Source organism: Triturus cristatus, chromosome 3_2 (genome assembly GCF_964204655.1).
Source record: "Triturus cristatus chromosome 3_2, aTriCri1.1, whole genome shotgun sequence".
NCBI classification, from domain to species: domain Eukaryota; kingdom Metazoa; phylum Chordata; class Amphibia; order Caudata; family Salamandridae; genus Triturus; species Triturus cristatus.
In genome coordinates, this window is record NC_140584.1 from 424,225,585 (window position 1) to 424,252,158 (window position 26,574).

General features: G+C 45.0%; 1 protein-coding gene across 1 annotated transcript; it reads right to left on the reverse strand.

The window, feature by feature from the left end:
• Positions 1-791: 791 nt before the first annotated feature.
• On the reverse strand, positions 792-21,590 carry LOC146857485 (gap junction beta-5 protein-like). The gene is made up of 2 exons (XM_085648022.1): positions 21,452-21,590; positions 792-2,102 (listed from the first exon to the last, which is right to left on the reverse strand). Exon 2 carries the CDS (start codon positions 2,078-2,080, stop codon positions 1,259-1,261), a length of 822 nt encoding a protein of 273 aa, XP_085504148.1. The 5' UTR covers positions 2,081-2,102; positions 21,452-21,590; the 3' UTR covers positions 792-1,258.
• Positions 21,591-26,574: the final 4,984 nt, after the last annotated feature.

Genomic DNA, 26,574 nt, shown 5'->3' on the forward strand with positions numbered 1-26,574 from the left:
GTGACTCATAAAAGATTTCGATTTTCTGAGTAAATAATTTCTGTGAGGCTCCATACTAAAATTGAGAAAGAATGATGACGAAGCAGAGCACTGGGGTTATTAAATTTGTTCATGTGTGGTAAACGAGTGCCTATGCTACTATCTGTTTATTCTTAATTTTTGGAGTAGATTGACATTGTCTTAAATGGTTCACTATTCCTATTCCTCAATACAAGATTTCGACATCTTCTTTCAGAGGTTCTCAAAGCCCTGTTTTGCTCTTAAGGGGTGACTGAGTACCACTCTGCTTATAATTTTGCAAATCTGGTACAATGTAGGTGGGAACCAGATTGATTGGAGCATCGAAAAAAACAATACAGCTGGTGGTTACAGGCAATCCATGTTGTTTCTGTAGTTGCCTACAACGGAGATATTGTCATGACATTTACAAGTAAATGTGCACGGAAAAGTCATGATATTTGCCAACACACCTTTTGGCATCGCTGAGTTTTGGTTGGCATTGATTTGCGGGGTGGGGGTGAACGATAAGGATGAATTATTAAACTAAGTAACGAGATGACTACCATGTCCTGTTTAAAAGGTTCTGTAAAATAGATGATCACAGGAGTACAACTAGCCCAGAGAGGACAGTGGATAAGGACATGCTAGAAGTCTTTTTTGCATTATTTAGGGGATAATATTCCACCCAATCTGGACCACTTCATAATGAACTATAACACGTTTCATCCCACTGAGGTCTCTGCACCATATAATAAGCAATAAAAATAAGTGAAGTAGACACATTCAAATTGTGTACTGAAGACAATGTTCTAATTAAATTATTGAAAAGTAAAAAAAAACATTTTTATATTGACAGCTTTGGGTCACATCACAATATTCCTTTATGATATGAAACGTACAGTACAAGGACAGACAACATGCTCTTATCTGCTAAAATATACACATGGATTATACTGTGTGAGGCCTCTGTCGCTGGTATGAAGGAAGCAAAGACAGCTGGCCTTCACAGAGCTGTCTTACAGAGGGCTCATGCTCAGATCCCAAGATCTTATTTGAGTGACAGGCAGACTGTTTCACTCTAAAATGCCTCTGGCTTCACCATTTCCAGTACGTTGTGTATTATTTTAATCTGAAATGAACAGCAATGAGTCTGTCAGGTTCCCCTCAGAACTGGGATAGAGTCAAAAACAACCACCTTTTATTCAGAGGAGTAGTAGAGAGGTAAATGTACGTGCGTGCTCAGAACTTCCGTCTTGCACTAAATTGCTTGCCATGGGCCGACCGGTGTAACTTTAATTTGTGGTATTTGGCTTTGTACTGCATAATTGTCCTTATTGTTGGCCTTATAAATCTCATTGTGTTTGGGATTGTAAGGTAAATCATTGGACATGATCATAATACTGTGGGCCCTTGCTTTTTTACTTTGTACAATGCATTCTCTGCATTTCTTGCAAATCAGGTAGGACATTTCACACAGGTTCAGGAAGACACAAACCACCGACGTGCCCACCATGAAGAGAGTGAAGATGTTCTTCTCAGCCGGCCTTGAAATATAACAGTCTACAATGTTTGGACATGGGTCACTGAAGCATTTCACAACTCTGGGAAGAGTGTAACTTGGGTAGAGTCTGTGGAAAACATAGAGGAAAATAATGTCCACTGCAGCTTTGACTAGAAGGCTGATGAGGTAGGTCCACCAGAGGCCCCCTCTCTTCTTGCCTGTGTGCACATAGAGCTTACCACAGTTTTCTCCCATTTTTTCACGATGTTTTCTCTCTTTATCTTCCCTGTAAGCTACGTGCATAAGGACAAGGAGTGATGGGCAAGTGACAAAGATGAGCTGAAGTGCCCACAATCGAATGTGGGAAACAGGAAAGTAATGGTCGTAGCAGACATTGCGGCAACCTGGCTGGTGGGTGTTGCAGTCGAATTCTCCTTGCTCATCTCCCCAGACCCTCTCTGCAGCAACTACATAAACCAGCAAACGGAAGATGAAGACCACAGACAGCCAGATGCGCCCAAAAGCAGTTGAGAATTCACTGACTCCGCTCACAAGTCCTTGGAAGAATGCCCAATTCATGGCAACTCCTTTTCTGCTTCAACTGGAAAAAGAAAGAAAGAGCACATTATATTGTGAAACACAATCCAGGTATCATGTCAATCGTGGCATGACAAGCAGCAAAACAGGTTGGTATTAGGATGGTTCAGAGAAAGAATTAAAGAATGTTGTATTGCATAAAACTTTCTCTCTTTCCAAGTCAAGTTCACTCATCTACATAATTGTTTAAAACATTTTCAAATCTTCCTTTTCTTCTAGACCGACTCCTTTTTGAGTGAAATGTAGTTTTTCTTTCTCTTCTCTGATTTAGTTCAAGTTTCTCAGCAAAATATTTCCTGGAAGCGTTTCTTCAATTCAAAATCTCACCCATTTCTGTTCCTTTCTCCCAGTGACTTTTGTGTCTATCTGAGACAAATTAATGTAACTAGCTAAGATCCTGTATTTTACACATTAGGATAAAATATTCTTATTGCAGAAAGTTGGATATATTGAATGCTGAATACTCTTTGTAATAAGGGTCGGGGGTCGGAACCAGAAGACATTGTTTGTCTCTCAAATAAAATTAATGCTCAGTACATGTTTCTGCCTCAAATCCATTTATATACAGGAGACCAAGAGTTTTATGTTATCAAATAAGGACGCGTACTTGTATAACCCTTTATGCCAACTTAAGGTCACCTTTAAGTGCTGGAGAGATGAAAACGAGGAGAATGCGGAGGAAGGCTTTAGGGTGGATTGGGCTTCCTCAGAATCTTAATGTTCCGCAAAACAGACGGATCGTGTGCCTGGAGTAGCTAGTCTTAGGCATCTGACTGGCAGCTTGAAAGGAAGGGAGCAGAATATGTTTTGGTGGGCAGGATAGTACAGAAGAGAAAAGCAGGAATACATTGGGAGAGGGTGGGAGTACAGAAGACTTAGGGCAACATGTGACATAGAGAGGAACAAGGCGTGACATAGAAATGAAATAATGGAAATTTGTTGGAGTGATGCCAAAGGTTGACTGGAGAAAGCCCTTGGGAGTCAGTAGGCTTACTCCTCGTCTCCATGGTGTCTACAGTCAGAATTTTCAGGTAGCTGGTCCCTGTCTGATGAATTTAACTGCAGACCCACAGTTGAAATTGTGAAATTGAGAAAGAAGGAGGGCGTGATGCAGATCTTAAATAAATGGATGCCACTGCAAGAGAATAGCAGGAAAAATAAAATACGTCTCACTTTGAACCACGTCCAAAGCAGCACTGAGTGAGCAGGTGAGGCAAACAGCCATTTGAGGCATTCCTCCCTCCGAGGTAGTTCTGAATGTCTCTAAATTCCTTTCTTCAATCTCTAGATCTTTTTTCTGATGTCTTTCCATTTTTTTGTCCTTCCTTCGTTTCACCCTTTCTGTACTTTTTTGTATTTTTGCATCCATCCATCCACCTCTCCATCACTGTATTTTCATTCCTTTTGGAATCTATCCAGCCTTCCTCCTTACAATCCATCCATACATCATTTCTTCTTCTATCCATCTGTGCATCCCATCCTCCATCATCTTCCATACATCCTTCGTTCCAACTATCTTTTCATCCATCCTTTTCCAAAAATCATTCTCTCCTGTCATCCCTGCATCAAGCCTCTTCTATAGCCAACCATCACAACATCCATCCAAGTTTCTAGCTGTCCATTCAGCCATCCTTTCTCCATCCTTTTATATACTCCTACTTCTCCCCATCCTTCACTTCATTCTTCCCTCTCTCCACCTCCCGCTTTCTTCCAATACTAGAACAGGTATTTATGAGCTTCTGACCAAAGTCAAAGTAGCAATAAGCAACAGTTGTTTAAATGTTTCATGTTACACAAAACAACCCTTTGGCACTCAAGCCCCACTCTGAGGGCTTAAGTTGGGGGTGGGGATGGGGGGTGGCGTTGTTGTTCAAGACACCCCTGCACTAAGCTTTTTCAGACGACAGAGGCACTAAGGTTACAACAGATGCCCTCCACTGGTTGGTGACAGATTGGCCATGGTACTGGCAAAATCTAGAGTGGCCTGCATGGGAGTTTGGATGCTCAAGATCTTACCCTGGATGGCATAAGTGGCTGCTCCAGTGAAGCATCTACGCACCTAACCTGGCCGGGGCTGAAGCTGCATTTGTTATATATTTGGGAAATGTGGAGGGATCAGCACAAACTTTGAAGGATTGAAGCTCCAATTTAGAAATGTGCAGGTGCACCTAAGAGGACGTTTGAGGACATTCTGTGGCCTAAGGATGGAATCTAGTTCCAAAATCCAAACTGGTTCTTGACTGCCCGAAGAATTTGAGAAAATGATTTGAACTGGAATTTGCAATTGCCATTTAGCAGAGCAGGGTAATGCAGGGGGATCCCATTCGTATGGTGTCATATATTTATTGCCACACCCACATTTAGTGCCACACCTTATAAGTTGGTTTTAGTTTTGAATTATCCCACTATGTCTTGGAGAACAAATGGAAAGTGAAATGGAAGGGAATCTGTATAAAGGCTCTAATTAACACCAGGTCTCATTCACCACTCTCACTTTGTCCACATGACCCAAACTGGAAATTCACCAAAGGATTACTTCTGCTGCTCACACCACTTGTATGAAGCCCCTCGCTTTCAGATGTGTGACCAGCATCGTGCCGTCACACACTCACATAGTGTTGTTCCTATTCCTAAGGCAGTATGTCTTATGACACCTGGGGTGTTTTAACATACCTATAGCCTGGGGTATTTATGAAATAACTCACGAAATACACACAAAAGTCATATTTAAACAGACACCAGAAATCCTCAATGCACACCAACCATCTCTTTTTAACTTTGAATTAATGGCAATGATCCAATCTATTAACCTGGGAATACTTGCCCTGCTACTCCAATGTAAAGGTTATGATCCACTGAAGACAAAGTAAACTTTTTTGTCTTTGATTGACTGTTCAACAAACTAACGTCTCTTATTGCAGCAGTGCTTTCCAGGGAATCCTCAGCCTCACCTTCTGGTCACCGACAGCTTAATACTGATCCTTTTATGACACTCATGCCCTCCTCTATATATATGTGCCCAACTCAACTCATGATGTGACACTCACCTGCCTCCCGGAGCTCTAGAGCCACTCAGCACATCACTAGTATACTGTATGACATGTTTATTTCCCCCTGTCCCTCACATAAGTGGAGGGTGGAGAGAGGAAGTTAGTCTCTCTCTCGGTCTCTCTTCATCTCTTTCTTTTCCTCTCTTCCCTTTGGGTGCCTTCAATTACCTTTCTGATATTGTCATGTTTTGGATGCCTTTCTCAGAGAAATGCAGCCCAAGAATCACACTTAACTTTAATATGTCAGTCATTCCTCAGATCAATAATGACCTCCAAATCCTCTCTGTGTAAACTTAAACCTACACTTGCTGTCTCAATGGATTACACCGGTCATTTGAGCATTCCTCTGCTCAATCGACTACTGCAATTTTATTTACAGAGGCCTTCCAGTCAACCCTATGCTTAAGCTCTAGCCTGCTCAAAACTAGGTGGCCCATCTTGTTATTTGCCTGAACAAACAGACTAGGTTTGTTGGTGTGAATGATAATGTATTGTTTTCCTTCAAACAGAGAGTCACAAGTCTCTGCTACATCAGTCACCTCACTACCTCAACGTGCTACTATCTGGACAGGAGAACACTACATATATAAAGGTTCCTACCACTGGAAAACCTTTCCAATGCACCAGTGCTTGCAATATGAGCATGCAAAAGTTCTAAAAGGTATGCAAAGCACTCCTATATGGGCAAGAATATTGCCTGAATTCCTGTTATCAACCTCTGTGACAGGAGGCAGTCTTGCACAACATTTTCTTAAATCTGATGACAATTCATTATTCCTTCCTGAGCAGGGTTTCATCTTCCAAAATCTGATGACAATTCATTATTCCTTCCTGAGCAGGGTTTCATCTTCCACCAATGCGCTAGCATTTACCACACAATGTCTACATTTCTCTGTTTAGCAATGCCCTGTAATCCTGGGGGGTACGATGCTGTATGGTTCAGTGCTAGGCTTGAAGAGCCAGCCAACCTGACTCCATACATTCTGTCACCACTACGGTAGGCTATCTTGATGACTCTTTGACAAGATCCAGAATCGCAGAGCCCCAGTTTCACGAATGATGAGGAATAAAAAAATCCTTCTATATATATAGGAAGCAACTGATTGCAGTAAGTCGTCACACAAAATGCTCCATGCAAATCTTTTGCTTGAAAAGGCTTGAATTGAATTCTAAGGAAGTGAATGATTTCTACCTTATTTGGCTTGTAGAAATATATTTGGTTGTAAGATTTTCATAAGTTTGATTTTCATATGTTTCTGCTCAAAATAGACATGCTTTGTGTAGTCTATCTGTGAAATTGCGTACAACAAAGTTCTAGGAATCTAACCCTTCTCTTCACTAACTTTAACAGAATATTTCTACTCACTTTGTCAATACGTTGCAAAAGCGTGACGGGAGATGGATCTTTGTACATGACTAACTTTGCTGGTTCCTTTTTGCGTTATTACCTAATTTCATGAATTTAATTGCGCATCTGAATCGGACAGCAGTGTCTTGTCATGAAAGTCCTCCTGAAATTGAACGTTAATGCAAAGTTTCCTGTCAAATTTTCATTCTGAGGTAAACGTACTGGGACGTTCCATTCTGCTTTAATAGCCAAGCAATTGTTGGTTATTCACCTATGAAGCAAATTGACAACGGGACAGGATACATTGTTGATCTCTTTAGATTAAATTGTTTGAATGAGTTTTAGATTGAGGGAGAGATTGTTCATACCTGTTGGTCTTGTAATGGCGAGGCCATGGCACGCCGGTAGATTAACTGAATTTAAAAAGGTCCTACTGTGATTACTAGCTACAGTCATGTTACTGGTCGAGCATTATTGCCTTTTTCTCCTGAATATCAGAAGCTTGCTGTTCTGCAGTCATTCCAAGCTTCTTTGGTGATGTCCTGCTACATCTATCAGTCCTGTCCAATGTGCTCAACTGTGTTCAAACTCTGTGAACTAAAACCACAGCGCTAAACCCACCCTGTGCATCCCAACTAATTTCATTAGAACGTCTTCAGAATATGAAAAGATCGAGCAGGGATGGGGAGTGGAGACACTGAATGAATTCTTGTGACTGAGCCGTGAACAGAGCAGATGTTTGATTTCACCATTCTGTCTCAAAGATAGAATTATCAACACAATTGTTTTCTCCTGATGTGCTTATGAGGGGATATATGCAGCTCCCTTTAGGTACGGTTTGGCTTTTGTCCATTTATACCCTTTCTTTCTCCACGCACAATTCCAAACATTTCACTGAGTGCTGAATATGAATATGGATTTCAGTATAATGGCAATGACACTGCTTCCATTGTGTCCTTTCTTGGTCATGTCAGGAATATTAAAGTGAACAAAGTAAATGACAGATTTAGGAACAGACAGGAAAGACAAAAACATAGGGCCATATTCTCAAGGAGCTATCCCCAAGTAAACGGCACTTTAGCGCAACCAAAAACGCGATAAATTCATCACCCCCTTCACAAGCTGGTGCTACCAGCCTATATCACCAGTTTCCCGGCGATAGCTTCCGCAAAAAACATCGCCACAGATGACCCTGGTAACTATCGCTAATGAGATGCAGAGTAGGCGTTCCTGAGCAAAAAGCTGTGACAACACCACTCCACAAGATTCTCAACGACCAGCCACATCGGCGATAAGATCACAAAACATGCGGTAAGTCGCGTAAGCAGCAGGAAACTAACACCTGCTCTGACCTGGTGCAAAGTCGGACAACAACCGGCAACAGACAAGGAAGCACAGACCACAGCCACACCTGAAGAACAACAGATACCATGGAACCACTGATCATGCAGCTCTGAGCCCCAACAGGGCCACAACACCCACCGCCACCACCGCCAGGACCACCTCCAACCGCCATCTGCCAGAGTCGAAACGGTGGTCCTGACAGACTTACGGAGTTGCTCACACCTGTCGTGGATGCCATCCTCGGACTGATACCCTGCTCGGCACTAAAGGTGCCACTAACTCAGTGAAATGCAAGCCATCGTCCATTACTGATTGAGTTTTGTGCTGTGGAGAGGTTGCGCAGCAATGTCACCTCAAGCAGTGTGGGAGACCTGGGACTTTGATGAGGAAGATGATGCAGGTCTAACACACCCCACTGCATCTGCATCAGGAATATCTCGAAGGGACACAATCCGAGACTTTTTCTTCACATGAGCGCACTCAGCTCTAGTGCCCCAACCTCAGTGCACTGCAACTCATGGACACTTCTGTTTGTATGTTGGGTGCCCTCTAGACTTTCTCAGGCTCCCTCCATATTGCTCAGTAGTTGACTCTGTGATGCAGGTGTTTTCAGTTTCCGTTGCACTGGTGTCCACTGGTCAAGTAGTTGCCAACACCAAGCACTCCGTGCGGGCTGGCTTACACTCACCCCACACACATCCAGCACAGGCGTCACTGTACAAGTGGCCCTGCCAATAAAGGGGCCGGGCGCATGTGCCCGTAGCCAGTTCAACATAATATCTGCGTATGTCCCTGTGGTCTTGTTGTATGCATGATGGCCCTGGGCCCTACAACATTACATTGTGCTGGGTACAGCGGATGCAGACATGTCGCCGCAGGCAGCGGGTTGTAGCTTGGACATGTAGCTTTGTCGTCACCCACTCAATTCGTAAGGGGAATGGCATGGGCAGTCGTACGCAGAGCCAAAGTGGGTGTGTGACTGCTATTTGCGAGCCCCTGGGTGTGGTTCTGTACTGTGAATGTGCATCTGCATGTGTTTATGGCAGTTTGGGTCTCCTTTGTGGGGTGTAGGTGGTCCCTGAAGGGTAATAGACTCCAACGTATGTGATCTAGTTCGCCTTCCATGGGTTCGGACCTCATCCAATCCTGTTCGGCCACCTCTTTTTGGCGTGCTGACACATGGCATTGGGGTGCCATGGGTTGGTGAGTGAAGTGTTGTGAGCCAGCTGTGCTTACGGGTGCTTCCTGCTGTGTGGTCTGTTGCAGGCTCTGTGTTCTCCTCTCAGTAGCTTGGCTGCCCAGGTCCTGGTGGTGGGTTGCGTGGGATGTCCATGGGCTGTTGTAGGGCGTCGGTGTCAAAGGTGTGGTGGTTCTCTCCTGCATCATAGATGTGTTGTCTTCTGTGCTCTGCTGGAGGTGTGGTGTGCCCCTCTGCAATGTGAAGGGGAGATGCATGTTGACATTGTGTTGACATGTATGTTGGCGCATTGTTCTGGTTTACATGCAAACTGTATGACAATGTACATTGTGAATGTTTGGGAGGTGCTGAATACTGCTGCGGAACAGTGTACATTTGGACTACATGACGGATGTGAGGTCGTATGCGTATATTTCCATTTCACAGTTTCCTGCTCTGTCAGATGTAGTAGGCATGTTTCTGTGTGCGTGCGGAGCCAGTTGTGTCCTCTGTTCTGCAGTGCCGGCTTTGTGTATTGTACCACGTTGTCGTCAATGTGGGTGTGCTGTTCTTGCTATGTGTGTGTGCTGCAGTGTGCCAAGGGGATCAGGGACATGATCCAAGGTAATTGTGGGTGTGCAGTGTGCTACATCTCGTTGTGCATGTGTGCCATTGTGCCCATCTCCCCCGTCCCCCAGTCCCTGGTCGTTACTCACCCTGTTGATGTTGTGTCAGGTCCTCTCGAGCTGTGTCCGTACTCCCTACTCCTTGCACCGTCTCCACACTGATGACTGTGGCCTTGGTTTCCTCCAGCTCCTCCTGTGGCGCAGGACTGCCACCTCCTGTCGCCGTTGCAGCCTTCCTGTTGGCAGCGGGTTTGTGCCTGATTCAGGTTGTCACATTATGCCAGCACCTCTTGGCCTCCTCGGCAATCCGACTCCATTCCAGGTGGTCTACTTGTGGGTCAGTTGATGGTAGTGTTCTGTCACCTCCGTGATGCTGATCTAGTTTTGCTGTGGACTGTACCCAGTCTTCCTCTCCCTCTTCTCCTCAGCTGTCCCCGTCCCCGTTGTTCCTTGCTGGTGGTCTGTGGGAGTTCTGGGGTTCGCGTTAGCCTCTGCATTTGGTCAGGGTGCATCCATGTTGCTACGTGCTTTGGCTTGTTTCTGGTGTGTTGTTTCTGTGGTTTTTATGGTGCATTTTCCCGCCAGACGCATGGGATTTGCAGGCCTGTGGCTGCTTTTCACTGCTTTTGTACCGCGATTGGCCTCATCGCATGATTTTTTGCGTTCGCGTTTCGCAGTTTTGCGGCGTGGCGTAGATTTTAACGCAGACATTTGACGCGCTATCTGGAGACTATCGCATGGTACAACCGTGTTGAGAATGCTTGGTTAACACTGCGTAATTTTTCCCGACTGCGATGTTGAGGGTTGCGTTAAGTTACTTTTGCGATGGTTATCACACGTTCTTGAGAATATACCCCATAGAATGAAAGAAATGAGGAACTGTTGGAGAGAAGAAGAAAAAGAGACAGTCTGGAATGCATGAAACACAACTTGAGGCACAGTCAGCAGATGTAGTCGTTACCGTAGCATAGATTCAAACGTTGCAATAAGTGACAAGGAGTTTAGAAAGTTTCGAGTGGGCTGAAAAGGTGGGTCAAACTAGATGACAAAACTCTGAGGGAGAAAAAGTGACTATGACATAAACTAGCAAGATTCTCTTTACCACACAAATGCCAAAATAGACAGGTGTGCTACTTCATTACACAATACAATACCGTTGGCAAGTAAAGACACGAGACCCATTAAGTTGTTGCTGTTCCTGCCTGTTGCAGCACCGTAAAAAGAAATTAGTCTACAGCCTTAGCTTTACTCTCATATTAAGTGTGATGTGTGCCACTTCCTTCCCCACTGTGTTAAGGAATATAGTGCTGATATCAGCAACCCTTCCAGCAAAATGGTAAATGGCTACTTAGCACACAATGAATCAAATAAATCCCACAACAAACAGTACATGGCTACTTAGCACACAATGAATCAAATAAATCACACAACACACGATTTGGTGGATAACAGTTTGCTGCAGGTTTATTTCATTAATGTAATATGCCAACATGGTGGGATAACTCACAAGCGATCCAAGGGCAGGCAGCAATGAGTAACCTAAGCTGCCTCCCCATCTGATGAGCCAAACAGCACCATGGGCCAACCCATTCCGTGCTAGAATTTTATTTGGGGAGTTTTTTCACTTTAAATACCATGGACTACTAGTCCAGGATTATTACTCATGCCTTTTTAGGGGCAGATCACCACCAGGCAAGCTACCAGTTGCTCAGGCTTGCAACAGACCGAGGGACTAACAGGGAGCCATCACTTACATCTCAGGGTCCTGCTGTAAAGACTCCTGGAGTTTGGCATGGAGGACCCGGCTGTGCTTCATGAGATGGCACTCTTATGTACCAAACTACCTTTCGGATTGCCCTGTTAACTCTGTCAATGCCTTGGAAGTGTTCACCATCACATACCAGGCTCCCACCACAAAGTCAGGCTCCCTAATTACCTGCAACCCGCATTTACCAGTGCCTCTTGCGGGACCAAGCCCATATGACCTCTGACAGGTGGACCACATCCCTATTAAAGTACCCTATGATACTTGCATTGATTAGGCCATGCCTTATGAAATCAGAGCCCCTCTGCTGAGTGAAAATGCATTTGGCGCTATTTACCCTCCTGCGAGAATGTGCAATGGCATCGCCAGATCTGGCCCCATGCCATACCCTGTACAGGATTACCTTGGACAACCCTAACTCACACCCATCCCCTGCTAGTCTCTGCTGCAGCTTTCAGATCAAACTGCACTGATGTATGCCAGGGAGACCCACTCATGCTACCCAAGTGAGGGAGAACGTTCAAAGTGATACAAGTTATTGCTTGGGGTCATCCAATTCAGTTACCTTTACCCGCAACCGCTGTTTGTCAACTTGATCAGCGGACCCCTAGGGACCGATTTGAAACTACAGTTCTCTTTCTTAAATACAGTGTGATATACTCTATTGTGCACTGTGAGCAAACTTGTGCCTTTACATTTAGGGATTGGCTATGCCCTGTGTTTATCTCCACACTTGAGGGAGCCCAAAGTTCAGCTTTCAAACTGATAACCATATTCAGCACCAGCAAGTAAAATAGGGACCCACTGGAGAGGTTAAATGGTATGGGACAGGGTAGAGTCTTGTCCCAGATAGTACCCGCATTGATCGAGCTGCCACCTTAGGTATAGCACTCCCAATCACAGGAATTTGATCCTGTCTCAGAGAAATTAAACTGTTTCATGTCCTTTAGTGGATGTCAGTTGTGCCTCTTCCACCTAAACCAAGGCTTGGGTGGAACTAAAACAGGGGGTGTGGCCTGAGGTCCCCCTAAATGTACCCCTAGTATTCTGCTTCATTTTAAGGCCTTATTGGCTGCAAACCCATTACAGTCTAACAGTGATCTTTAGATGGTGTATTGCCGTGCTGATGTCCCCACCCTAGCTTAGGTAGCTAAACGTCTGATATAGGTATTCTAGAATGCAGATAAGTGGATGTAAAAAGTGAGAAAAGGTGAGAACGTGGAATGAAACATATGTACAAATTCGCCTGCACTTTCTTAAGTTATGAAAATGCCAAATGTTTTCTGACAAATTGTCAGCATTTGTGATCTAAACCAGTGCTTCCCAAAACCTTTAGAACCACAACACACTTTTTAGAATGACAAACTTACGCAACCCACCTAGCTTTAATAGCGATGGGGTGGTCGATTTATAGATTAACTGAAGCATATTGTGACACGCATTGTCATTTACGAAGAGCACATTTTCTGTTGAAATGACCACTAAATTAGCTTAGACAGTTTTATTGATAAAACTAAAGTGAACAAATTAACATTGTATCAAATCCGGTTTCAATGAATATTTGTCTTTTGTGGCTGCATTAAAATAGCTGCTTCCATCACACTTCAGAATTAGAAGCAATGTACTTAATTTTTGCTTTCATGACTGCTGAGTGTGACCAGTCCATTGACAGCTATTTCTTTAAATTTTCTTTTCTTTCCCCAACTGCTAAATGGAAGGTGTTTGTACGTACCAATACCAGTGTTAAAATAAATATAATCCAAGCAGATTCTGTCAGGAGACATAGCCTCATATTCGCCCTCCGTCTTTGAGGCTCAGCAAACCTGACAAGTCAATTACAGAGTCTAAAGGCATTTTTGTTTAACTTGGACTTTCATGCCGCATACTTAAACTAATCCTTTTACCTTGAAGGGTGTGGTGCACCCCACAGCTGGTAAACTTATGGGTCTGCACAGAAACAATGCATCCTAGCATGTCAGGCCCAAACTGTTTTAACAGTCCCTTCTTGCAAATTCACCCAGACAAGTTATTCACTGCCATTAATCTATTTGTGTCCCTTGGAACTGCTTATGAATAGCCCTGCCACTTACTGATAATCAAGAGTCATCTCTGTTTCTCTGAACCTAAACCTCCCTAATATGCTAATTCTTGATTATGGGTTTAATGACCTTTTATTATCCTACCTATTGTAGCTTTAATTATTATTTTACATCCATCCTAACTCGTGACAGGACAACCTGCATTCCACCTGCCTTCAGTTAACCACCAGCAAGGTACTGTTTCAGTTGTTTGCAACTTTCCTCACATCTATGTTTGCTTCTCTGTATTCTTCACTTTGTGTGAACTGCATCTTATTCTAGATCACAGGTCTCAAATGGGTAATGCATGAGCTACTGGTGGCTTGCAAATGCCCTTGAAGTGGCTCTCCAATTGAATCCCAATCCTGTTTATCATTCAGAGGGTTTATTCACATTAAAGAAGACAGAACTGTGCACATCGGGACCCTTAAAGTAGAAACCAGCCGACCCACTAGCAAGCCCTCATGCTAGGACACAAACCCTACATGGCCAGTAGTGTGACCATATGTATCCACAATGAGCTTAAACATGTTAAAGGCTCTACTCAATCAGTCAGACCAAGAGTTGGACTCAGAGCAGAGTCATTTTAGTGTGGGCCAGAAAGGAAGAGGTATTTGAATGGCTAATGATACAGGCCCATAGCTCTGTGAAAATTGCTGCTGCATCACATAATGCAAGTGGCCCTAGGTATAAGAGAAGATGGTGTTGCTGTGATACAACGTGTGTACATGTGGGCAGTGTTGACGTCCGTCAATTAATTATTCCAGCAGCGGCCTGTGCAGGTAAGAGCGGTGGGCCGAGTTGGGGGGGGGGGGATTTCACGGACGACCACGAGGGAAAATTAAATAAATAATTTACCCTCGTCATCTGTCGAAATCCCGCCCACATGGCCCCACTGCTCTTACCTGCATGGGCCGCGGCTGTCCAACACATGTATAATTTCACTACTGACCTGTGAGGGTAAGTAATGAATATAGCACAGTGAAAATTGGATGAGTTTCCATGCATGTCCTCATCATTTTCAGAGGCTGCAACTGTGTATGACATTTGACATCTTTAACTAGATGTTTCTACTCCTGTCTATATTAGGCTACTTATAGTTCCACATAAACTTCGATCTGCCCGCTGTTTAGCTTACGAAAGCAAGAGTTGTGAATGAATGCTTATTGCACTACAGGAAGTGCTTTATTTGTTTAAATAAAGATGTATCCCACCAAAGTGGTCTGCTTTCCAATAAATACCACTGGGTGCTTTTTGTTACCAAAAGCAGTTGGGAATCATGCCAAGGCCTGTAACGTTTGACACCTCCCGGATCCGGCAGTGCGGGGTAGGTCACACGTCTACTGGACGCCGTTTTTTGGACACCGATACCTTTCCATGTCCTTCACCTGCCGCGATCTGAAGGGGCCAATTGAAACTTAGTTACTGATTGGCTGCTGCACCAGCAGGTACTTTACCTCTTGGTGTCACTCATTATTACAATTAGGCTAGTACACCACCTTACAATTTACTTTTCTAGTGTAGAGTTACTTTTTTCTAGGTCCTGAAGAATTGCCACTAGATCGCCCTGACTTAACTGGCAAGAAACATGTTGACCAAACGAGACTGAGCGCAACACCCTGCACTATCATTGCAGTGGGTCGCCAACTCCATTTTTAACCAGGGGGGAAGGCAGGACTATTAAAGTCTAATTTCCCTGACTCTTCCATTCCCTGTTTTAATACACACTTTTGCACTCCTACACTACTAGGGCCCCTCACACCCACTGCACCATAAGGCTAGGAATAAAAAGATCTCCTCTTCTTCAGGGGTCACTAGATTACTTGATAATAAGGAAGACGCACATGGCCGATTTTAACGTGTTTTGGCAGTGACCCCCGAAGAAGGGCGCTTGCAGCCCGAAATCCATTGGGTTTTTTAGAATAAACGCTGCCTTTTGACGAACCCTGCTTCAGTCGTATTTATGTAGAGAGGTCCGGATGGACACATCATGAATATTAGAAACTTGGACAATGGCACACAATTCCACGTGTGGATGAGCACTTGAATGAATGTGGAAAAAAGAGGAAAAGAAGAAAGCATATAAAGAATATATTGATAAGTAAAAAAGAAAGGCTATAGGCCGAAATGGCGCAATTAAGCTGTGCGAGTGGTTGGGGGCGTATCTACGCCCCTGCTAATATGTTGTGACACAGGGCTGTGTGAGATGTCAGCTCTTCAGATTTCTCTGCACCAAGTCAATCAGCCTGCATTGACAGAGTGTACAGCCATGTGAGGGGTCCCTGGGGTGGCACAAACAGTGCTGCAGCCCCAGAGTACCCTTTTCAGTACCCATGCCCTAGGTACCAGGGGTACCACTTACTCGGGCTTCACAGGGGTAACTGAAGTTGTGCCAATCATGGTATCGTTTTTGGGAAAGAGATCTGGCACTCAGAACCTGGTTAGCAGGGACACAGTGCACTTACAGTTCGAAATTAAATCAGACATCAGGCAAAAACTGAGGGCTGACCATGTCAAAAGTGGCACTTTCCTACAGTGGTGCAGGCCCACTTGTAGCATTTAATTTAAAGGCCCTGATTACATATAGGACCACTTAACTAGAGACTTACAAGAAAATTAAATATGCCAATACGGTGTAAGCAAATGTTGACATATTTTAGTGAGTGAGTACACACTCTTTAGCACTTGTTAGCAGTGGTAAAGGGCACAGAGTCTTATGGCCCGAAAAACATTAGATCGGCAAAAATGGAGAAGTAAGGCAAACATTTGGGGAAAGACCACCCTAAGGCTGACAAGTCTAACAAATGTCATGTAATGTTTCACCCCTTTGATTATACAGCACAGGCTTTTCCAGAGCCAAAAGCTGGTGGGTTAATCTGCTTGATAGTAACAACTTAAGTTACATAGTGGTCCACGCACGTTTAGTGGCCTGTATTGGTCAGTTTTGGAGGGCTGGTAAACGTAGATCAAAGCTTTCATTAAAAGTCATTATTGTATTACTGATAACTGTTATTATATTTTTTCCTTGTTTTCCTCTCTGTCCACAAGTTGTAACAGGGAGATCCAAAGGCATTTGTTGCACCTAAGAGCCACAACAATAATCAGAATGGGGTCTGCCATGCATTAACTCGGAGGTCTCTATGGTGGGCCCTCAGGATCAAAACAACACCTCACTACTCCATCTGGAACGTTGAAATGCAGAGCAACTTTGGGCTTGATCTGGTATTGCTCAGCCATGAGCAAGATTTTCCTCGACTATGGGGTCCAGATGCTGGACTAACCCTGAAAAGTAACCCCTAGAGGCTAAACGATACCTTGTATAAACTGCCAACTGATGTGGGCATTCACCTTAGGCCATCTCATCGCTGACTGCCCAAGATTGCCCGCAAATTAACCAAAATCCGGGTTTAATAAACCTGCAACACGTTCATGCGCCCAGCAAAACCTCTGATGTGCCACTTATTTCATGCCTCCCATTTACATAGAGGCAGAAATAAAGGTGCTTTGAGTAAAGTACAGAAACACTATTTCATGTGGAGATGACAAAGAACAATTCACCCATGCTACTTGACAAAGAACAATTCACCCATGCTACTTCCTGTCAAGACATTTGCATGGCAGGAGGGGCGAGTCGAATCTAGAAGAAACAGGAGTCTGTTTTGTCTTAAGGACTTACTTAAATCGGGGAGCGTCTTGTTTTAAGTTGTATTTATTTTATTATGTGTACTGACTCATTGGTGCCTGGTCATTTTGCTACAATTCCCTCCCCAGTAGCTAAGTGACAACTTGTGTTTATTGTGAAAACAAACCTTTGCCTAAGTGGAGTTTAAACATGAACACAGGCCTGCTTCTTTGCAGTCCCGCCCGGCACTGAGTTATCACAGTTCAGCTAAGAGTACAGGCCCTTCCACGTGCTGACCACCTCACTGCACCAATGATCTGACACTGCGATTGGGAATCATTTGCTTGCAAGAGGGTATGGACGAGTGAAATAGCCTTATTGCCAGTTCTTAAAAGGGTTCTACATTTCTGACTTTTCATTTCCGGAAATAAATCCATTGAGACGATAAATGCCTGACTAAACAATTTCCTTAAAAACAGATGCAACCCAGAAGTATGCCTGTACGGTAAAGGAATGCTTGATTTAGCATCACTATGGGGCCTAATTAACTTGGGTTGTAATTAAACATTATCTTTGTGTGGAAGTATGTCTGCACCTTTGGCTGCTTCTGTGTACATACAGATTTACTAAAAAAAAGGATTCCTTAAAGATATGCTGTAGTTTTCTACTAAGATCGCATATTAAATTACATTATAAAAATGTTCTGGAAAAATATTCAGTTGAATATAAATTGCTCACAGCGTATAAAAAACTGACAGGCACAGCTCATAGATAAATACAAACACAAAACCCTTTTTCTCCACCCCCTCCAGTTCACTGCTCTGGGTCCCACACATGATTTCAGGAATGACGTTCCATGCTTCATTCACACAGTGAACTCAGTCCCCAGAATATGGCCTGTGGTAATACACAGGGCATGGCCTTCGCACATGCCTTTTGCCTGTCACATCATTATGTAGCACACATTATGCACAAAGGATCACAGAGCGTATAGGATGCGATCTGTGCCTTAGCCCTCTGCTGCACACACAGGGCCACGAGGGACACCAGCATGTAAGGACACAGTGTGTTAAAGGGCCATTCATCAAACCAGCATGTAGCATGCACGTGGCATAGTCTTCATGCACATTCTGTGAGCACTATGCTCAGGAGCATAGACAACACTGGGCCCGGCATGCGCCATTCATATTATGCTGTTGGGATGTCTGTGATGACACCTTAGAACTTGAGCAGGGTGTCTGGGGATGACATTGTTGTGTAGCAGATTAGAACTGGGAATATTTAAAACTTTTTTGGGATCTTGAACAGAATGTTCCTTCAACTGAAGCCTATTTCAAATATTAATAAAATATTTGTTAGAATTGTTTGAGTAACAATAACATGCATTATTAATACAGAACATGAATGCACCTTATCCAAAACATTTCTGTGATTTTCTTTCATTTTAATGATATGATTTAACTTCTGCTCAGGGCAATCATAATGTGGCCTTAAACATTTTCCAAGGGTATTGTGTAAAGACGTGGTCTGTGTGAAACAGTGAGATATTTGTTTGATAAAATGTACACAATGAAAAATATTGTGAAATTACACAACATGGTTCTGTAATCACAGGAAAATACTTCACGTTCATAAGTTCCACCAAGGTACCTGTAAGGCATCTGATTTGAGTATTAAGTGGCCCCAGGGATACATGTTCTTCTCGAACCAGTGTCCTGCAAGGGATGTTTGGCTGAAATAGTCCCCGTAGTAAAAATTTGTGCGCAATTTATTTAACTACTTTGAAATTTTCAGAATTTTTTCAAAATTCTCATAGCACAAATTTCGGAAACTCACAAATTTTGCAAGCATAATGACCAGGCCCAGTGGACAATGGCCATAAGGCATGACTTCTGCCGTGGGTTACTTTGCAGTTGCTCCATCGCTAGTACCAGCAGTGCAAGGTCAATGGGCGAAGGGGAAGGACATCAGTGAATATTGGGTCTCCTATTCTATTTGCCTGCTCATTGTTTTGTGGTTCACAGACGAATGTGCCTGTTGCATATCGGGTTTTTGGCCACCTTAAAAAATGACACACTAACCGAAAATGTGCATATTGATACACGGATCTGGGCTAAGTTTTCAAAACCATGCCGCTGAAAATTAAGTCGTTTTTTTTTTTATATGGGCACTTTCCACCTCACAAAGGTATGGCCTTGTTCCTCCAGGGCTGAGGTGTGGTCTCCATGTCCACACACTGTACCACCTTTTTTAGCAGCTAGGTTCGTGGACTGGAATCTCTGTGAACCTCAAAATGGCAGCAGGAAAAACATTGTTAAACTCTTGACAGACAATCAAAAGGCAAGGTAAAATAACATGCTGTTTAGTGAATCCATCAGATAATTTGTAAAAATTATTTTGGTCCTTTCTTTTGTTAACTTCTGGACAGATTCATACCAGACCCAAAAAAGGAGCACCGTACCTATATATTTTTATTCCACGTTTGGTGGCTACTGGGCCATGTTTATGTTCCTGTTCATGAATAGGAAACGCGCTTTTGAAGGCCCTTAGACCCCTAAAATCACCCTCCTTGATGCCAAATCTGCACAAAGCTTTCCAAGATTACATTTGGTACAAATCATACTTTTTTGTAAAACGTGCGGCGTGTTTTTTTAAACCAGGCCAAAGGTCTAAGCAGTCCAAACAAGCTTTTACTACAGACTAATGGGCAGGGCCATAGCGAGAAAGTCACTATTGAAGACTCTAATAAATATATATCCAGTACTTAATTTGAGGGTGGTTGCTGGTAGGGGCCACCCGCCCTTATTTTTGGGGACAGGCACTTATTTTTTCCCATCGTACATTTCCTGAGACCATGAGAGGGGAATACACAAGTAGTAAAGATGGAGGAAGGTTGCATGAGTGAGTGAAAAGGGAAGGATGTGCCCGGTAGTCGATGAAAGAGGCATGAGGTGGGTCTAAGAGTGTTTGACCATGTCCACACCGTATTATCCACTCATCAGTCTGTCATTGCATAGGATAACACATAACCATTATAACCTTGAAATTCCAGTTTTTGTGCTTAACCAATAGATACCCTAATTACTTAACCCACCTGTGCTAATTTTACACTCCTTCAAAGGTTTCACGGCTGAAGATTCCATTCCAGGATGCGAAACTACGAACTGGAGATTTCACCTTTTTTTTTCCTCTTCTTAAAAACCGATGACTTTTTCTGAGTTCTAGAACTTTACAACTTTGCAAAACACAATTACAAAGGCAAGCCCATTCCCTTCAGGCCTGTCGATAAAGGCCAGGAACGCTTGACTGGTGTGAGGAAAATGAATGGAAGTCAGTTAGGACCGCCTGCCCATGCCTCTTTTGTGCTCTTTGCTGCCAGTGGTGTAGATTTGGGGCCCAGACTAACATTAGCAATAAGAAATGCATAAAAATACAGTGTATTCTACATAGAGAGGGAAAATGAGGGCGTAACATCCTTTTACCATTGAAAGTAAGATGTCATGCAGAAAATGGTAAACACGCATTGTACAGCGTACTATTCTATGTCCCGAAATGTTCTCTGTTTGTCCTGTTGTCCTAGAGTGCTACACAAAGCGGCATTATGGGATAGCAGTTATCAACGCTCGGCAGTATTCGAACAGGGATTCTTATAGTGTCAAAACAAACACTTCACAGGACTAATAGTAAGGGTACATAACTATGTAGACTCCAACACAAAGTGAATGGTCTGCAATTTGAATTCTATTTTCTGCCTTTTGAGAACTCGTTTGGTAAGCAGCCTGCACTGCACTGAGGAGTTTTAATAGGAGTCATTGGCATCTAATTCAGTGCCACTCATTTATCGGCCTTGAATTGATGAACGTGTAAATCGGTCTGTAGGCACTAATCGTTGCGGCCGCCACAATTAGTGCCTACACCGCGATTTACACGACACCCACGTCTCTATGGAGAGTTGGTAGGTCGTCGAGCAAATCGCATGTGCCATGTTTATGCACGTGTAATCATAAACAAAATTATCAGAAGGCAAAAAAAAACATTCCTGTGAAACTAAGCTGACAGTAAAGATGGTGCTTTCCCTTTTAAAGCTGCGGTGCTCTTTTCACAGCAGAAGTGCAAATTGAGCTGCCCACGCAGCGAGGCAGAATGTCCCCACATTTAGAGACTACCCCAAGACCTGTAGGTCCAAACTGACACACAGGAGGACACATATCGTTTTGGTTAGTATGTGGCAGCAAAGACGTGACGCTTCAGCCATTTCTGTCTGCCTGTAAATAACTATCGTACTCTGTAGCGCCAAGTGAGGTTCGCTGCTGTCTCACATCACAGCGAGAGGCGCTGCTTACCTGGCAGGAAAGATGCCGACAGGGGACCGCCCGGTCCCTTGGGTGGCTTCGCCGGGCCCTCAGTCGTCCTCACGCCGCGGTATCCATTTCCTCGCCGGTGGGCCGCGGCTGTCTCTGGCCGTGACAGCTGCCGCTTTGAAAGGTGTTCCCGAGGTACGGCTCGGGTGTGCCCCGCTCCCTCCTTGTTTCTGAGAAACTTTCTCTGAGGCCGTCCTTCCCAGGGCTGCGTTACAGCGGCTGAACTGTAAACGGGATCTTTCTTCCGAGTTGGGGAGCTGCCCAAGCCTTCAGCAGCAGGCACCGATAGAGAGCTGAGATTGCAGCAGCTACGCACGGCTCCGCGTCTGTCCAGAAGTCTAGTCCTCACGTGTCGAAGTGAAAGACAAAAACAAACCACAATAAACAGGGTGTTCGACGTGTTCCTTCCTTACACCAAAGCTTCAGTGCGCTCTCCATTCCTTAGTAAGTCACTGAGTGAGTTGTACATGCTCTGGCACGCCTGTCTTCTTGTTACACAAAGATTTTTCCATGTTCAGACACAAATGCTCCCCTGGCGGAAGGAGGCTCGGCTGAGTAGCTCTCAATGGCAGAGCAAGGGATAGCAATATAGATCACTGCTTTAGCAAGAATTGTGCAACACAGAGCGCGTTGAGCGTAAAGCGCCAACAGTGCAGTGCCGCATTTATTATCTTTCACGCTCTGATGATGTCATCAGCCTTGTTCGATCGAAAAAAGGCTTCGTTTATGGCGAAAATATCATCACGATTTAGCATTGCGCTACGACGCACTGTACAGGGCAAATAACGTTTTGCATGCAAGAGTGGATCGATGCTGATTTGTGGGTCTCTTTGCCGAACATATCACCACTTCAATGTCGCGTGAGCGCTGGAGCTAATGCTTAGTAAAATCTTGGCCATCGTGTGTTTTACGGGGCACAAGTCATTAAAAAGAAGTGGGAAGACTAACCAAGTTAGGCAGTATGCAAGTGACATCATGGCACGTGACACCACAGTGTGGGACATCTCTCTGCGTGACATTGCACATGGCATCATAAGAAGTGGCATCTCAACCCATGTCCTCACAAGAAGTGACATCACAAGAAGTGACATCTAATTTTAAAACCTCAGACATTTATTTAGCAGGTCTACCTTGAGCATATTTGAGTGCATTACAATTTTTAACAAACTAGATTTTCCGTTGGGGTTGAGCCAAAAAAGTGACACAACCCCAACACAAAATCTGGGCCTCAATTTATACATTTATAATTTAAAACCCTGCCAGAAAGAAATTGGTAACAAGGAGAAACAGGGCAGTAAATCTGTTGTGCTTAATTGGTTCCAAAGTTTGCATTTTAAAATATCTTATGGGGTAAAGGTACCTGCTGAAGAGACTTTTGTGTCCCAACTACATTTCAGGGAATAATAATAATGGTAGGATAACTCTGGAGGTTAATGCATTTGCTGGAGAAATCTGTGTTTTGTCTAGTCCCAGTTTTGAATCAAAGTAGCATTGAGGGTTTATATGTCTCCTATAAAGCACGCTATGTTACACACAGATGACAGATTTTAATCTTATGTGATTGTGTAAGTGGTTTACAACATTTAACACATAACCTTTTGTTACTTGCAGTTCATAAATTGTAATCCTAATATATCACAGTGAGCTATTAAAGACGTTTCTCCTACACCTTGTAACTCTTACTGTCTTGTGTAACACATCCTGTACATTGATTTACACACATATGATTTATTTTCAATGTTTAATGTGTACATGTGATGCAAAGTGCTCTGACACCCTGCATTGAGATGAGTAGCACTATAACGCTATGAAAGAAATAAAACAAAATAGGTGTATTTAAATTGTTATTAACATAAATACTGGGACAGACCAACACATCGTGCATTCTTACAGTGCTCACATGTCTCCTATATACAGGGACTGAACAAAGTCAAAAACATGCCTCTCTTAAGTACTTGTGCAGTGATAAGCTGTGGGCCTTTGTTTTCCCTCCATTAAGGTGTGGATCCTGATAGCTCCAAGCCAGGATAGTCCAACAAATGGAGGCATTATGGCCCCTTACCTTCGGCCTATGTTATAGGCCCAGCTGGAATGTTATAAGCCCCTTCTCCACCCGCACTTTGCTGCTCTGCACGAAAGCAGACAACACTTACTGATCTGCCACCACTGTGCTTTCACAGGGACCTAACGATGCCATTTCAGGTTCTTCCTTAAGGCATACCAACAACTCTGGATGAATACTAGTTTGGCTGTCACTGTGCGAGAGTGAAGCATTTGTTCTGATACTGCTGACCCTGATTGTCAGTTAGTTGCTTCCGATCCGACCCACAGTAGCCACTTCCAGAGCCTCATAGGCGCTGTGCAGGTGCCTTTAGGGATTTGCGGCCGCCGCTACAAAAAAAATTCCTTACTTCTTGCCGCGGCTCCCCTCTGCCTGTGTCCGCTGCCTGCTGCCTGCTGCCAACCTTGCAGCCGCTCGCTCCTCATGCTGGTCTTGCCTTGGGTTTGAAGCGTCGGCTCACCTAGACCCTTGTTGTGCCTGCCCCTACACTGCCCACTGGACTGCTCTGGCGCCCTCCTCCATGTCATTGTTTTTGCGCATGCACCAGACCCGGCTTTGGTGTCCTTTCTCCGACTCAGCTCATCTTCCTCAAATGCAGTCTGGATTGCTCCGAGGTAAAGAAAAAGTATAAATCAAGGTGGAGATCAGTGCAGCCAGGGAACAACACTGCACCAACCATTCAGCATTAAGAGACAGGTGAGAGGGGTGAGAGAGGAGAGAAGCGAGAGGAGGAGTGCGGAGGCCCGTGTCTCACTGGTTTTCGTCATTTGGGCTAGGTGCATTTGCATTTTATAAACATTAGGTCAGCATAAGTAGTGCCATCATCGGCAACTTCCCCCACCCACAGTCTGAACATAGTATCGCCATTGGCACCCCTCAGTCCCCCCTCCAACCAAAATATATTACCCAATAATAACACACACACAGACTGTTAGATTGGGTACAAAATGCTGCAGGTTTATTACATACACCGTTATGTAATAGGTGGGTTATCTTACGGGCGATCCAAGGGTAGGCAACCAACTTGGCCGCCTGATGAGCCGGGCAGCACTGGGGCGAAACCCGCCTTTGCTGCAGTCCAAGTGATTCTCTTATAGGATCACGTGACCGTTGATAACTTCTACTCACGCCCCTTCACGGGGCGGAGCGTCGCATAGCAAACCCCCGGTTGTTCAGGCCCACAACCGCCCGAAGGACTAGCGGGGCGCCGACATGGCTTCCAGGACCCTCCCATGAGGCTCCTCGGATTTGGCTCTGGCACCCCCTATGGTGCCGCGCAGAGGTACCCTTGGTACCGGCCTGCTTCCAGATCGCCCTGTAACTCCGCCTGCAACGAAAAAAGGAAACATTACAATATTCTCAGCCCCACCTGCCATCACCACGCCGGGTAAGCGGTAGGGAGGGATGCGGCGTGCAAGGCGAATAAGAGGTCGCCGGCATGGTGGGGGAGGGCTATATAGCCTCCCCCCACGCCCAGAGGAGCCCCGGAAGTGACGCCCCTCGCATCACTTCCGGGCGGGAAAGAGGAGGGGGACACCGGCCGGAGTCCCTGCCCCCCAGGAGGGGGGACGGGGAGGGGTGACCGGTGCCCAGGCGACACTAGGGTGCCGACCACTCAGTGGCCCCCTGCGGGGGCCGCGGTCAGCAGCATAGTATCGCCATTGGCACCCCTCAGTCCCCCCTCCAACCAAAATACATTACCCAATAGTAACACACACAGACTGTTAGATTGGGTACAAAATGCTGCAGATTTATTACATACACCGTTATGTAATAGGTGGGTTATCTTACGGGCGATCCAAGGGCAGGCAACCAACTGGGCCGCCTGCCCGCCTGATGAGCCGGGCAGCACTAGGGCGAACCCCGCCTTTGCTGCCGTCCAAGTGATTCTCTTACAGGATCACGTGACCATTGGTAACTTCTACTCACGCCCCTTCACGGGGCGGAGCGTCGCATAGCAAACCCCCTGTTTTTCAGGCCCACAACCGCCCGAAGGACTAGCGGGGTGCCGACACGGCTTCCAGGACCCTCCCATGAGGCTCCTCGGATTTGGCACTGGCACCCCCTATGGTGCCGCGCAGAGGTACCCTTGGTACCGGCCTTCTTCCAGATCGCCCTGTAACTCCGCCACAGCTCTGTAGGCGGCCACCGTCGCCGCTAGAGCCCCCCACCAAAACAGCTATAGTCCTACCTGCAACCTCTCCTGGCTAGAGCTTCCTGCAATCTAGATGAAGGAGAACGATCCCTGCTGGTTATAGATGGCCCCATCTATATCCCAAAGCCCATGAGGTAATTCCTGGGTCAGATAGTGTCTGCTGAAACAAAAGGCCCGTTAGGCCTGGGAAGTTGCGCCAAGAGCAATTCACCCCCATGCGGGAAAATTCCACCGCTTCACTTGCCTCAGCCCGAGCCAGCTCTGGGCGTGGTGGATGCCGGCACCCAGGCTCACAAGGCCCCATCTATTTGCTGATCTCACCTAGCTGCCGTTCTCCTTGCACGAGTGTGCCTGAAAACCTGCGTGCCCATCTATGGGACAGCAGCCCGCTTGCTAGGTGACCACTCCCCCACCCGCCTGCCTGCTCTGGCTATTCTGGCGAGATGGATTTTATTTAACCTTTGAACAGTCCCTTTGTTTGCTAAATCCTGATGCACCGAAGTGTTCCTAACTGAAAGTGTGTGGCCATGGGCAAGGGACACTCTTGCCCTTGCCATGTATCCCTTATTCCTTATGGGAATTATGCCTGTTCAGTTCCCTCTTTGGGGAAACCCCCTAGGCATACTAGCTTAGAGAATCTGTCTGGTTTAAGCAGAGCGCACTGTCTGCGGCATGGTCCAAGCATTACGGATTGGCTAAGTCTTACTTTAACCCCTCCTAGAATGCTCCCAGATAGGAGGGTGGCCAGGGGGGGTACTCACCGCCAGCCCGGAGCATCCCCAGCGGTGACAAATTACCTGCTCCGTTGTAGTTTAGTTTTAGTTACCCACTGGGAGTGCCAAATGTTCTATTGACATAGTGTCCCATTGTGTTTGACACGCTGCTACC

Excerpts from the sequence above, each read along its gene's own strand:
- LOC146857485 (XM_085648022.1), bottom strand. The coding sequence starts at position 2,080 with ATGAATTGGGCATTCTTCCAAGGACTTGTGAGCGGAGTCAGTGAATTC.